A 13,234-nucleotide genomic window follows, 5' to 3' on the forward strand; every position below is an offset into this window, starting at 1 on the left:
AGACAGGAAGGTTCCGGGTCTCCGCAGTGCTCTTTGGCAGAGCTCTAAACCTGGAGTCAATGCTCTCCTTGCTCCCGCCAGCCCTGTAGTGACAGGATGTGGTGGCCCTGATCTCCTGGAGGGTGAGGGTGACAGACTTCAGGGGGCTTGCTAGTAAGAAAAAGAAATTGTCCTCAGGAGGGGAGAGGCAGCCAGTGAGGTGGGAGGAGTTTCACGTGGAGGCAGAACTTAGCTTTAAGCTGGTTACCTTGGGTAAGGGAACCCTGGTGGCGTAGTGATTAAGAGCCACGGCCGCTAACCAAAAGGTCAGCAGTTTGAATCCACCAGGTGCCCCTTTGAAGTTCTAGGGACTGTTCTGTCCTGTCCTATAGGTTTACTATGAGTGGGAATCCACTTGAGGGCAATGGGTTTTTTGTTTTTTTTTTTTAAACCTAGGATAAAAGACGCCCTAGTGGCAGAACTGGTTAAGTGCTTGGCTGCTAACCAAAAGGTGGTTCAAACCCATCCAATGGCTCCTTGGGAGAAAGGCCTAGGGATCTGCTTCTGTGAAAATTACGGCCAAGAAAACCCTATGGGGCAGTTCTGTTCTGTTACATGGGGTTGCTATGATTTGGAATTGATGGTACCCATTAACAACCTTGGGTTGGCATTTCAGAAGCTCGGTTTCCTCATCAATAAAGTGTGGGTACCACAACCCTCACCTTGGTTCCCACAGTTTGTTAAGAAAAAGCTGGGCCTGTGGTGAGCACCACCAAATATGGCTACGGCTCCAATTACCAAGATTCTGAAATGAAGCTTTGCAACTCCAGAGGGCTGGAGCAAGCAGTCGAGGACCAGGCACCAAGGGTTCCAGTCCCTTCAAGCCCTCGTCAGTGATTTACCAACAAATCATCAGTCCCTTAATTAGAATGAGGAATTGTTCAAAAAATAAAGTCATGCCAGGAAGGTCCATCTTGCTCTGTATCTCATTTTTACTACACAATCCCAGAGCTTGGCAGTTGGGGCGGCCCTGACTTGAATATGGGTCCCTTGCCCCTGAGGTCCTTTCTTTCATCTAGCAACAGGGACTTTGGAGCAGAGACGGAGCTCCAGCATCTGGCTCAGTCCTGGCAGAGAAGGCAGGCTTCCCTGCATCCCTCAGCGTCCTGCTCTCAGTTGCCAACATTAGACTGTTTTCAGCTTCAGCTTAGGCTGGGAGCAGGTGGTGTGTACCTCGTTTCAAAAAGTAGGACTGCTCTGGCCTGTGCAGTCTCTCCAACCCCATCACCTGGCACTCTGCCAGCTCACTGTGCTTAACGGCACTAGCCTCCTCAGTTCCTACCTCAGGCCTTTGCACTGGCTGTTCCCTGAGCTGGGAACGCTCTTCCCTCAGATACCCACATGGTTCGCACCCTCGCCTCCCGGCTCCCCACTCAGATGCCACCTCACACACTCCTGATCCCCTTTCCACTTTTTTGACACAGATCTCATCACCATCTGACACCTCCTTTTTCTTGTGCATTGCCTGTTTCCCCCACTACAAGTAAGCTCCTCAAGGGCAGGAATTTTTCTCAGTTTGCTTCTTGTCAGTTCTCAGCAACTGGGCAGTACCTGTTGCTCAATTCATCAACAAATCAACAGGGCCTTAATTAAAACAAGAAGTCATTATTAATGAAACGAAGTAACTCGGTGAAGGTCTGCTCTGCTGTAATGATTTTTACATGAAAGCTCTGGATCTTGGCAGGCTGTTGGCAAATCAGGAGGCTTTGTTGGAGCCCAGGACGGCTCTGCATACAGAACCCGTCTGAGCACTCTTGGCCGTGATTTGGATCCTTTCAGCCCAGTGTGAGGGGAGACTGGGGATGGGGCATGCATAACAGGTTCTTGGGAGCGAAAGGCTGCTTTTTTAAAATAAAAGAATCTTCTAGTTTCCAATCCTCTGTGAAATATTTTTAATGAGGATTCACAGTCACGACAGCCACCAAGTGGGAGTGTGTCTCTGGGCCCACTTCTGCCTTCTCCAGTCATCTCCAGCTCCCTGTGTCCACACGGGGCTTGGCTCAGGGTGGCCCTTTCTGGCTCAGCTTCTCAGCCTTCAGTCCTCCGCTTTACCCTCTGAGGTTCAACTAGCTCCTCAGAGCTCCTGGCACTTGCACGTCCACTGTCTCTTTGTTCACATCAGCCCCCGGGTGGGCCTGGGTCAGAGCTGGGTGAGGGCATAGGCTCGGGCTGTGCTGAGGGCCGTTTCCAGGTCAGCAGTGCTTCCGGTGCCCTGGGCCACGACTTGAGTGCCCCACGCCTTGCCTCCCATGTGGCTGCACACAGCCAGTGCCCAGGCCTCTGCTGTGAAGGCAGGTGTGGCACCCTGGGGGCAGAAACAGAAGGGGAAGCCATACGGAGCAGCCCTCCCTGTCCCATGCGCTCAAGGTACCCTCGAGAATGGAGTGGCAGGGAATCAGCATCCCTTCCCCAGCTGGGTACACGGTGGAGGAAGCTGGGTGAGGAGACAGGAGAAGGGCTGGACTGGAAGTGTATATGGAGATTGATGAATGTCTGCTACTTGTTAGCAAGGGATATGAGGCCTGGAGAGGAGGGTGGGGTGGAAACTAGAGGATCTCATGCTGCTTTTACCCTGGGGGAGAGGTTCCTGACTGGGAGACTGACCTATCCCTGTCCTGGGGTGTCCTCATAGATCACCTCCACCTAGCCCCTTAGCTCCCTTTTCAGGGAAAAGTAAAAGGTGTGAAGTCAGAGATCTGGACCAGGAGCTGGGTGGGGATGGGGCTGCTCTCCTGTTACCCTCACCTGGGCCACCTGACAGGCACACAGCACATTCCCCAGGGGCTGGGGGCTGAGCAGTAGCACGGATGTGCTGGGGGCCTGCTCACACAGCTGCCGCACCACCTTCACCAGAACCTGGACAGGGAGGACAGATGGGGAACCCCATGGCTTCTCAGTCTCCGAACTACCCCCGAGACATGACTTCCCCTCCCCAGCCCTGGGGGCAGCTCTTCCACCTCCCCTGCCCCAAGACTCACTGAGAGGGACTCAGCAGGGACTGTGTCCACAATCAGAGGCCCATTCGTGTGCCGCTCCAGCAGCTCCTGGGTTTTCTTTGCTGCCTGTAGGGCAGGAAAGAAGGCAGAGGGGTGAGGGTGGGAGGCAGGTTTTCAATCAACTCCAACTCTGAACAGGGCCCTAACCCAGCAATGCCTTTCCCTCCTCTTCCCCCTCCCTCAGCCAAGGTCATCAGCTCTGAGAAGAGGTGGCAGGGGCTCTGCCTGGAATGGCCTCCTTTTCTCGGGTCCCATCTGGGTCCTTCCTCCCCTCCCTTGCCTCTTCTCTCTCATCACAGCCCCAGGGCCCTACAAATAGGCCACTGAAGGTGAAAGGATGGTGCTGGAGCACAGATGGCTGGGAGTGGGGGGGAGGCAGGGGGAGCCACAGTTAAACAGCCATTAGGGTTGAATGGTGTTAATCACATCAGTGAAGGCTTCCTGGAGGGAGAGTCTGAGCCAGATTTGGAAGATGGGGGAGAGACACGGTTTGGCAGAGAGAGAGAGGTGTGGGGAAAGGCCTGCTGTGGGCTGGCAAAAAGAGGAGGAAGGCTACCATTGTTCTCGCCCACCTCCCAGCACAGCCTGACTTGTCCCACGTACCCCAGTTCTTGAGACTCCACAGGGAGCGGGTTGGAGGTCTCTGGCCCTTGCTTGGTGTACTGGGAATCTGTCCCCGATGAGTTCAGCCAAACCTCCTCTTACCTGCCCTGTCTCCAGCTTGCGGATGGCAGTGTTGGCACGCCGCTGCAGCACCTTCAGTGTTGCCTGAAGCTCCCGCCGCTGCCACTGGGGCATCACAGCGGTGTCCACGGCCTACAGCCAGAAGCAGTACATCACCCTTGCCCTTCCCTGAGCCACAGCCTCTGAGGCAGGGTCCAGCCAGGGTCAGAGAAGACACCACACCACCCCATCCCACACAACAAATGTCTGGGCTAGCTGGAGTCCAACCTAACTGGAGTGAGAGGGTCCAGGGAGGCCTGGGGAAGGGTACAGGGCCAGGAAAGGTGGGAGCGGCTCCATGGGGGGTGGCCCTCACATCAGTGAGTCGTCCCATGTGCTTGGATAGGCGCCGCGCCTCCACTACATCCTGGCTGCCCCGACTCAGCCTCTCTGCGGCTGCTTTCACCTCTTGGGCCAGGCTCTGGCCCACCTCTCGGGCCTGTGGAGAGGGAACAGGATGGTCAGGGCTGCCTGGCTTATATTCACTTCCCTAGGACAGGCACTCTCAACAGGGGCCAAATTAGAAAGATTTAACAATCAGGACCAATCAAAGCACCAGCACCAATTAAAACGAAGCACCAACAAACAGCTGGAATGGCCACATCAGTGCACATGTACCAACCCTGGTTCTGCTGCTGGGTAGTCCTGAGCCTGGGCGTGTCGGCTGTTAGTGTCCCTTGCCCGCCACCCACACCCATCAGCCTCCTGGGCCCCCTGACTTGCTGACCTGCTGGGCCTGCTCTCCAGTGATGGCCAGCAAGCGGGTAGTACCCTTGGCTAGCTGGCGCTCCCCGATGATAACCAGATCCCCCACAGCCCCTGTTCGTAGCAGATGACTGTGGGCAGACAGAGGGAGGAGAAAGTCAGGGGTGATGATGGGAGAGAAAGGAGCAGCCTGAGCCCCAGTCTAGGGGCTGGTGGCTCCAAAGAACAAGGAAGGGTGAGGACCAAGGGCCTCACGCCAGGGCGAGCAGAAAGGAGTGACTCACGTTCCACAGCACAGCTCCACGGAGGTCTGCAGTGCGGCCTGGGAGGCTGGGTCCAGTGCCTGGGCTACAGGCACTCCCACAGACACCACCCGAACAGGGTCTGGGTATACCTGAGGGTGAGGGGGAATAGGCCTGGTAACTGGCCTGAGCAGGACAAGCAATCTCCACCTGGAGGGCTCCTCTGACTCACCTCATCCAGGGAGCGCAGGCCAGGGACTTGTGCAGTGAGTGCCAGGGCCACCTCGTCTGTGTACACAGGCTCATCCTGGCCCACGGCCTCCTGCACAGCGCCCTCCACTGCCTGGAGCTGCTGTGGTGTCAGTGGGGCCTGGCAGGGGAGAGGGGGGAAGAGGACAGACCCACACGCCATCAGCCCCATGCCTAAAAATGATGATTAAGAAGCAGTCAATGTTCACTGATCTCTCCCTGGGTTCTAGAACAGTGGCTGGCACCATAAGTATTTATTTTCCTTAGAAAACCACCTGGGAGCTGGGCCCACTGGAAGCTGCAGGCCTTTCACTAGGCATCAAAAGATGATGAAGAAACAAAAAATGAGGCTCTGTTCTCAGGGAGCATACAAGAGGGGCAGCCCAATGGGAGAGAGGTACAGGATGGGGGATGCAGGAGCAAGGAGCAGTCAGGTGAGATGGGGGTTAGTCAGTGAGTGCTTCCTGGAGGAAGAATTTGAGACAGTTATGCAAGGAGGGGAAGGAGACAGGGTGGCAGAGAAGGGAGACGGTAGCCCTGTTTGAGGAAGAATGGCCTGGGTGACAGGAGGAACAAGGAAGCTGAGTGGCTGGCAGTGAAGGAGGACCCTGCTAGAGGGCCCTCAGGTTTCTACACCATTGGAGCTGAGGTGGGGGAGGGCCAGACACAGGCTAGCCTGACCCCTCACTGGTGCAGGAGAACCTGAGGGAAAGGGACTCGTCAGGGTTCCACTATGACTGAGCAGCAGCACCAGGCCCACAATGGCAGATTGCCTCTCTTTAACCTTGTCACCTCACATGAAGCCCCCCTGCCCTGCTCACCTGGGTGGCAACGTCCAAGCGTAGCCGCTCGGGATTGAGATGGGAGCCTCGCTGTTCTGTGCCAGGGCCCAAGGCCTGTCGCAGCGCCCAGTTCAGCAGGTGGGTGGCGGTGTGCTTCTCCATGCACCCCAGGCGCCAGGCCTGCAACGCTTTTGTCACCTAGGGTCCTGCGTGGGGGAGGGGTGGTGGGGACAGCAAAGGGGTCTATAGAATATCAGGAACGGCTGAAATGGGATACTTACCTTATCCACATGCAGCTGTACCTGGTCCCCCACCTGCAGGCACTCAGGAGCCACAGCCTCGTGCAGAATGAAGCCCCCACAGACCTGGGCCCTGGCCACTGGGAACAGTACATCCTGGGGAAGGGCAGGGGCCAAGGTTTCAGAATAACTGCTTGTAGTCTTTCCCTCCCATTGGTTCCCGTCCAGGCTCAGGTCTGCCTCCCACAGGAATTAGAGTGTGTGAGTGTCTCACCTGCTGCTCTGCCCGAACCAGGTAGCCACGGTCTGAAGCCTGACCCCCCTGTTCAGCATAGAAGTTGGTCCTGTCCAAGAGGAGGCCACAACGCTGGCCTCCCCCAATAGAAGTCACAGCAGTCCCATCTTCTGTGTACAGCTGCAGCACCTGGGCCTCACAGGCTCTGAACTCTGCCAGGGCACAGAATGGTTATCAGTGCCAGGCAGGGGACTGGGGCGTGGGGTGAGGGTCTGTGCGGCATTTGAGGCCATAGGCGTGAGGCTGAGGGGCTGCAGCGACCCCTGGTGGCTACTCTGGGGAATGCATTGGGGCTGGGCACAACCATCCACTCTGATGTCACTCCCAAGCCTGAGGCCACCTGCCTCTGTCCCAGCTCTCACCATAGCCCCCAGTGGGTCGCAGGAAGTAGTTGTACTTGGGGCTGTCATCAGTCAGGGGGACCCCTTGGCGCCGCAGCTCCCCCAGCGCGTGGACATCAAGCCGCATTCCCTGCTTCCGAGCTGGCTCAGCCTGCTGTGCCCGGTGCTGCAGGATGGGTGTGTGAATATGGAAGGCGGCACGAGGGTATAATGAGGCCTGAACCTCTGCAGAGCCCTGTCTCTGTCACACAGCTGTGTGCGCCCTGTAGCCCCTCTGGGGTAAGATCCCTGGGCTGCCTGGTGAACCATCATCAATCTTGTAGGCTCCTTAGGATGAGGCCTCCCTCACCCACTGCTGCCCTTGGAGGCCCCTCTAGGATGCTGTGTTGGCCTCTTCCCTCCTGCTCCTCTGTTCTACCATTGCTGGCTTCTGTTCCTCTCTACAGGCTCTGGGTAGGGCCTGAGGGCTTGGGCAGCCTGTCTGTCACCCCCACGGGTATGGGTTCAGACCCTATCTCAGCCTCTTATTTCCCCTCGATAGCTGTAGCTTCTCTCCCCGGAGCTTGGGGCTGGGGAGAAGGGTGACATGAACCAACAGAGCCCTGGGTAGGGATCCACCAGCTTGTACCTGGGCCTCCTCCCGGGCTAGCCGCTCCAGCCCAGCCGAGTCCAGCTGCACACCTTTCTCCTCCAGCATTAGCTCTACCAGGTCCAGGGGGAGTCCCAGGTGCCCAGAGAGTGACAAGGACCAGGCCACTTCAGCTTTCAGGAAGGAAGACAAGGGACATTGAGGAGGGGAGGTGTGGGGCAGAGGAAGGGTTTAAGAGAGTAGGGGAGAAGTCAGGACCGGGGCTTGGCTTTTCTAACCACAGAAGCCACCAGGTTCCAAGCACAAGTGCTCCCTCCCCACATAAACCCAACCCAGTACTGTTGAGTCGATTCCGACTCATAGCGACCCTATAGGACAGAGTAGAACTGCCCCATGGAGTTTCCAAGGAGCGCCTGGCAGATTCGAACTGCCGACCCTTTGGTTAGTAGCTGTAGCACTTTGAGGGGTCATTTTCAGGCTGCAAGGCCAGAGCTGTGGCCAGCTCAGGTACTCCCCGGGCACAAGCCACTTCACAGGAGGAGGGAGCTCAGTGCAGGCACGGGGCAGGCCTTGGAAAGCAGGGCCTGGAGGCAGGGCTAGCTGGGCAGTGACCTGCCACGCAGAGGTTGGCATGTTGGAAGAGCAGAGGGAGAGGGGACACTGGGGCGGAGGTAAGGGTGGGCGTGAGGCCCAGGCTGGTCCGGAGTTCCTTGCTCACCCCGAGCTCCTTGCTCACGGAAGCAGCCTCTGCCCACCTCAGTGTGCCTAAGTGAGCCCCTCATGCTTGGCCAGGCACCCCACTCACCAGGGAACATGTCGGAAGGTCCCAGGCGCCTCAGGGTCCTATCAATGATCTGCCGACCCCGCTGCAGGGAGGCCAGGAAGGCTGCCTCATCGTCTGACACCAAGCTGGCTATCTGAATCAAGGGCAGCACAGGAGTGGAGCTGGGCCCTCCTTGGAAGGGGGCTTCTTTCCCAGCTCTCTCATCAGCCCCCTTCCTCTGCCGTCAGAGTCCAGTACCTGGGCTGAGTTCTTCTGCAGTTCCGGGTAAATGTCTCCCTGGGGGAGGTGGAGATGGCTGAGGAGGTGGGAAAGGCAACCAGCCCAATGTCCACCTTCCTACCCTGGGCCTCCCTGAGGACACCTGCCCTGGAGAGTCAGATGGGCTGAGGGACTGGGGGAGGGACCTAAATGAGGACTCTGTTTCCCTGAAGAGTAGGGATATAAGCAGAAGGGGGCACTAAGGCCAGAGGCTCAACAGTCTGGGCAGAGAGGCTTCCTGAAGGCTTTCTGCTTCTTGTAAGCACCTCTAGCTTTCTCAGCCTGCTGACAGTACGTTGGGCTGGATATCTATGGTGGGGAGCCCTGGGTGTCCAAGCTGGGGGTGCTGTCTGGGTTAAACAGAAGCTCCCCGAGTGTCCAGGGAAGTCCATAGGAGGAAGGAAGCTCTGCCCTTACCAGTGTCTCCACCACCACAGGTACCAGACTGCCTAGGAAGCCAGGTGGTGCCCTCAAGATTTCCGTGGCGAACCGCACGGCTCGACGAAGGATTCGACGAAGAACCAGCCTAGAGGGGTTCAGAGTGCAGGTGTGAACCCCAGCAGCCTCAGTCAGCAGTACGTGGGGTAGGGAGGACACAAGGTCCAGAGTGTGCTCTGCCCCAAAGCCTTCTTCCCCCCATTGTTCCTGCCATCTCAACCTGAACCCCTGTTCCACCTCCTTCCCTCCTCTCCCCTGCATCCCCAGCAGCTCCTGCTCCTCACTGTAGCTCCCCAGACTCACGGGGCACCTGACATCCCAGGGGAGACACCATCGGCGATGCAGACACTAAGCATGCGGATGTGGTCGGCCACCACGCGGTATGCCGTGTCTACGCGCCCCTCGTCTGCTGCCCCTACCCGGCCCAGGTAAGGGGGGGCCCCGCAGCCCTGGAAGGCAGGAGAGAAGAAGACATAGCTGCTGGCTCTGCCTGACCTACCCAGGTGGTTGCTCTTCATCACACCTGGAGCATCTGCCCTTGCCCCAAAGCCAACCACATCCAGAATGGCTTTGCAGAGCAGCCCTGGGCTGGAGACACCTCAAAGATGAGTGGGAGCCAGACTCTGCCTTCACGGGGCTCAGGCTCAGCACTACAGTGACCATAGCTGTGACCATCTGCTGAGTTTCTGCTATGAGAACTGGGTGGGTACTTGGCTGATATAACCTTTAGTCCTCAAAGCAGCCCATTCAGGGAAGCATTATTATCCTTGCTTTAGAGAAGAGCAAACAGGCTCAGAGGAGCTAAGTGACCTGAGGCCACACAATTCATCAGGAGCAGAGCTGGAATTTGAACCAGGCCTGTCCGACTCCAGGTGCTTTCTGCTATCTGCTCCCACCTCTACGGCCTTGATGGGGTAGAACCAAACCCAGACCCACTGCTGTTGAGTTGATTCCAACTTATAGAGATCCCAAAGAGTTTCTGAGGCTGTAAATCTCTACAGAAGCAGGCTGGCACATGTTTCTTCTGCAGAGCCACTGGTGGTTTCGAACCACCGACCTTTTGGTTGGCAATCGATTGCTTTAACCACTGCACTACCAGGGTTCCTTGATGGGGAAGAGGAGGGAGGGAATAAGCTGCTTCTGGAAGGGAAGAGGGAGGCTCACCTGGTGTATAGCGTTGAGCAGTGGGGAAAAGAGGTCAGTGTCGTAGGTGGAGCGTCTGCCTTGCAGCACAGCCACCAGCCTTTCCAGGCCCATCCCTGTGTCCACGTGCCGCTGGGGCAGGGGCTGCAGGCTTCCATCTGTCTCTCTGGCCAGGGAAGGTGTGAAAAGTGAGGCCCCACCCAAGAGTACAGGTGGGAGGCAGATGCGCAAGTGGAGTAAGGGAATGAGGAGGAACCCAGGGGGCATAAACGACAGTGGAAGGAAAAGATGGGCAGTATCATCCCCTCACCACCAAGGGCACATGACAATGGCCTTGGGTCCTGTCCTTTTTCATAATGGGCTATTCTCACCCTCACTCGTGTTCAGTCCCTTCCCTGGACCCAGATATTCCCTCCTGAGGCAGAATTCTCTGCCCTTAGAAAGAAACATGTTAAAGTCTGCAAGAAAATCTTGAACGGGTCATTTTGTTCAACTCCATCATATCATTACTCTGATACAAGATCAGAGGCCAGAGAGCAGCAGTGACTAGTTTGTCACCGGCAAAGACTAAGATCAAAATGTTTAGAAATTTACCTGGTACATAGTAAGCACTATAGAAGTATTTGTTTTTCTAAGCAATGGATCAGTCTCCTGACTGCTGCCTTTTTCACTTCCTAGCCAGGGATTTCCCTCCTGCCTCAGCACCCCATTACCTGTTATGCTGCATGAAGACCAGATTCCAAAGCTCCACCAGCTGAGGGGCTCCCGTCCCACCAGCCAAGTCATAGTGGATCTCGGTACAGGGCCCACATGGGCCAGTATCCCCCATCTCCCAGAAGTTCTCTTGTGGCCCAAGGGAAAGCACACGGCTGGCAGGCACTCTGGGGAGAAAGTCAGGCGAGTGGTGGGGAGATGGACAGACCCAGAAGCCCAGGACCCTCTCTGCCATGACAGCCCCTCCTTCAAGTTCAACAACAGGAGGAACAGGGCTGACCCCATAGTATTCTGGGGTATGCTGAGACTCTGAGGACATATGGTGGCAGTCTCTATTTCCCAACCCTCCTGCCCCCCAGGAGTGGATAACGAGAGGGTGGGCTTACCCTAAGCTGAGCCAGATGTCCCTGGTCTCCAAGTCTGGGTCCAGTCTTGCTTTGGGGTCACCACCAAAGTAGGAGACCCAGAGCCTGTCTTCAGGGATACCGTAGACTTGGGTCAGCAGTTCCCAGGCCATGCTGCAAGCCTCCTTCTGCAGCAGAAAGAGGCATGGGGTGGTGAGAGGAAGGCCCTACCGAATCGCCAATCAAGCTACACGAGCTCAGTCCTCAGTTTAAACCAAACCCATTTCAACTGCTTACCTTGTTCCCAGAACAAGCCATGACCATTTCTGCCTCTGAGGTTCTTCCTGTCCAGAAAGTGCCCCTCTCTTCTAAATGCTATCTTCTTTCAAGTCCCACCTTCTCTGTGAAACCCTTTATCCACTCTAGCCTGGGATGATTGCTAACTCCTACATTTTAGCATTACCATCTAAACATTTATTTATACAGTTATTGATCAGCTATTAGGCAGGAGGCACAGGCCCTGGCCTCAAAGAGTGACAGATATTTCCATTACACATGCTTATCTGGCTCTTTGCCTCTGTGTCTGGTATGAGGCCCTGCCTAAGAAGATTCTGGAAGAATTAAGGAAGGACTAACCTTTATCTCCTTGTTGACTGACCACTGACCCTTTCCGAACTCCAGGACTCCCTGGAGACTTACCTTAAAATATTCACCCCCAAAGGCCCAACTGCCAAGCATCTCAAAGAAGGTATGATGGGAAAGGTCTCGGCCCACATCCTCCAGGTCATTGTGGCGTCCTCCTGCCCTCACACATTTCTGACTGTTGGCCACACGTCGGAAGCCTGCCATCTCGCTTCGTGGGTCCACAGTGCCCAGGAAGATCGGCTTGAACTGGAAGCACATGAAAGGGGGTGTGTGTTCCAGTTACTCAGAAGGGAAAGGTGAGGAGTGGGGACAGCTGTTCAGACTGAAGCTGGCTGTTCCCCTGAGAGCACAGTGTGGTCTTGGCCTGGGGGAGGGGCAACTTGGGAGGCTGGGGCACCCATCTCTGGTGTGTGTGGTACAGAAAGGGGTAAATAAATTATAATACAGAGACCCTCTGCTAGTCAAATAAAAAAAAAAAGGCAACATAAAAGAAGTAATATGCTGGTGCCTGGCAAAAGGGCACTGCATAGCTACATCCTACATCTCAGTTTCTTCAATAACCACATCCAATAACTTGAAGGTACAAAATTGAGACCACAGTGTACTGGGCACTCCCTAGAATGTTAGCATTTAACAGAGATCTTGGGCAGCCTCTAAGGTTAACCTATTCTCCATTTTACTGATGAGAACAATGAGATCTAGAGAGGGTAAGTGCTTGTTCAAAGTCAATAGCTTAAAGGACTGCTTAGCATATAGTAAGCGCTCCATAAACACTTGTTAATGAATGAGTTTATAAATAATGAGTAAATGAAGCCAGGGTTCCCCACCAGTCTGTCCCCACAGGGCTGCACACCTGCCATTCCCAGACCTAAAACTCAACCCCAGTCCCAAGGTTCCCATGTCAAGCCCTCGGCAAACCCCGCTCCCAATCATCGTACCCAACCAGCCAAAAGCCATGAGCTCCGCCCCCGGCTTCTTTTGCCCAATCCTGCAGCGCTTTTCTTTGCGGAAAGCTCACAAACTCCGCCCCCAGCTAGCATGGCTCAGCCCCTACCTGGTTCATCCCGGCATTGACGAAAAGCAAGCTGGGGTCGCCGCGGGGCCGGACGGAAGCGGAGGGCACTAGCCGGTGACCATGGCGGTCCCGGAAGAAGCTCAGGAAGGCGTCCCGCACGGCCGTGGCCGGGGCTGGAGGGGGCTCCGATGAGAGCAGCCGGCGGCTGGAGCCCCGCCAGGAGAGCGACCTCCCAAGGGCCCGCCGCAGCCGCCCGGCTGCAGCAGCCACCGACGCCACCATCTTAGCTCCGGGCAGCGATTCCGGGGTCAAAGGGCATCGGAAGGGGTAGAAGGTGACGATCCCGTGTTTCAAGGAAGCCGGGCGTTTCCTACAGCGGCCCCTGTCGATAGGAGGACTTAGGATAACCTATGCAGCCCGGGCGAAAGTGATTGGGAATGGGGACTCCGGCCACAGTCGGTCCAGCATAGCTCCTGGCTCATGTTGCTGTTAGGTGCCGTGGAATCGATTCCGACTTATAGCGACCCTATGTATATATGTACAAGAATGAAACACTGCCTGGTCTTGCGCCATCCTCACATTCCTTGCTATGTTTGAGCCCATTGTTGCAGCCACTGTTGCACGTTAAAAAACAAAACAAACAAAAAACCCCGTTGCTGTCCAGAGAGCCTACTATGTGCTAGCCATTGTTTT

General features: G+C 56.0%; 1 protein-coding gene across 2 annotated transcripts; it reads right to left on the reverse strand.

Moving 5' to 3' along the window:
- Positions 1-1,631: 1,631 nt before the first annotated feature.
- Positions 1,632-12,842, reverse strand: AARS2 (alanyl-tRNA synthetase 2, mitochondrial). 2 transcript variants are annotated; one of them, XM_049893368.1, is made up of 22 exons: positions 12,581-12,842; positions 11,581-11,772; positions 10,924-11,069; positions 10,537-10,704; positions 9,845-9,989; positions 8,984-9,129; positions 8,660-8,768; positions 8,222-8,260; positions 8,006-8,117; positions 7,240-7,373; positions 6,633-6,777; positions 6,250-6,422; positions 6,018-6,131; positions 5,776-5,916; positions 4,938-5,075; positions 4,748-4,857; positions 4,486-4,594; positions 4,075-4,197; positions 3,741-3,851; positions 3,018-3,101; positions 2,785-2,895; positions 1,633-2,344 (listed from the first exon to the last, which is right to left on the reverse strand). In XM_049893368.1, the coding sequence occupies exons 1-22, from the start codon at positions 12,821-12,823 to the stop codon at positions 2,180-2,182; spliced, it is 2,958 nt and encodes a 985-aa protein (XP_049749325.1). In that variant the 5' UTR covers positions 12,824-12,842; the 3' UTR covers positions 1,633-2,179. The 2 variants fall into 2 exon arrangements, with proteins under 2 accessions (XP_049749334.1, XP_049749325.1); XM_049893377.1 differs by lacking the exon at positions 8,984-9,129 and having other exon boundaries at positions 1,632-2,344; positions 8,006-8,113.
- Between the last annotated feature and the right edge of the window lie 392 nt (positions 12,843-13,234).

The sequence above is a fragment of the Elephas maximus genome, chromosome 1, assembly GCF_024166365.1.
Source record: "Elephas maximus indicus isolate mEleMax1 chromosome 1, mEleMax1 primary haplotype, whole genome shotgun sequence".
Classification (NCBI taxonomy): Eukaryota; Metazoa; Chordata; class Mammalia; order Proboscidea; family Elephantidae; genus Elephas; species Elephas maximus.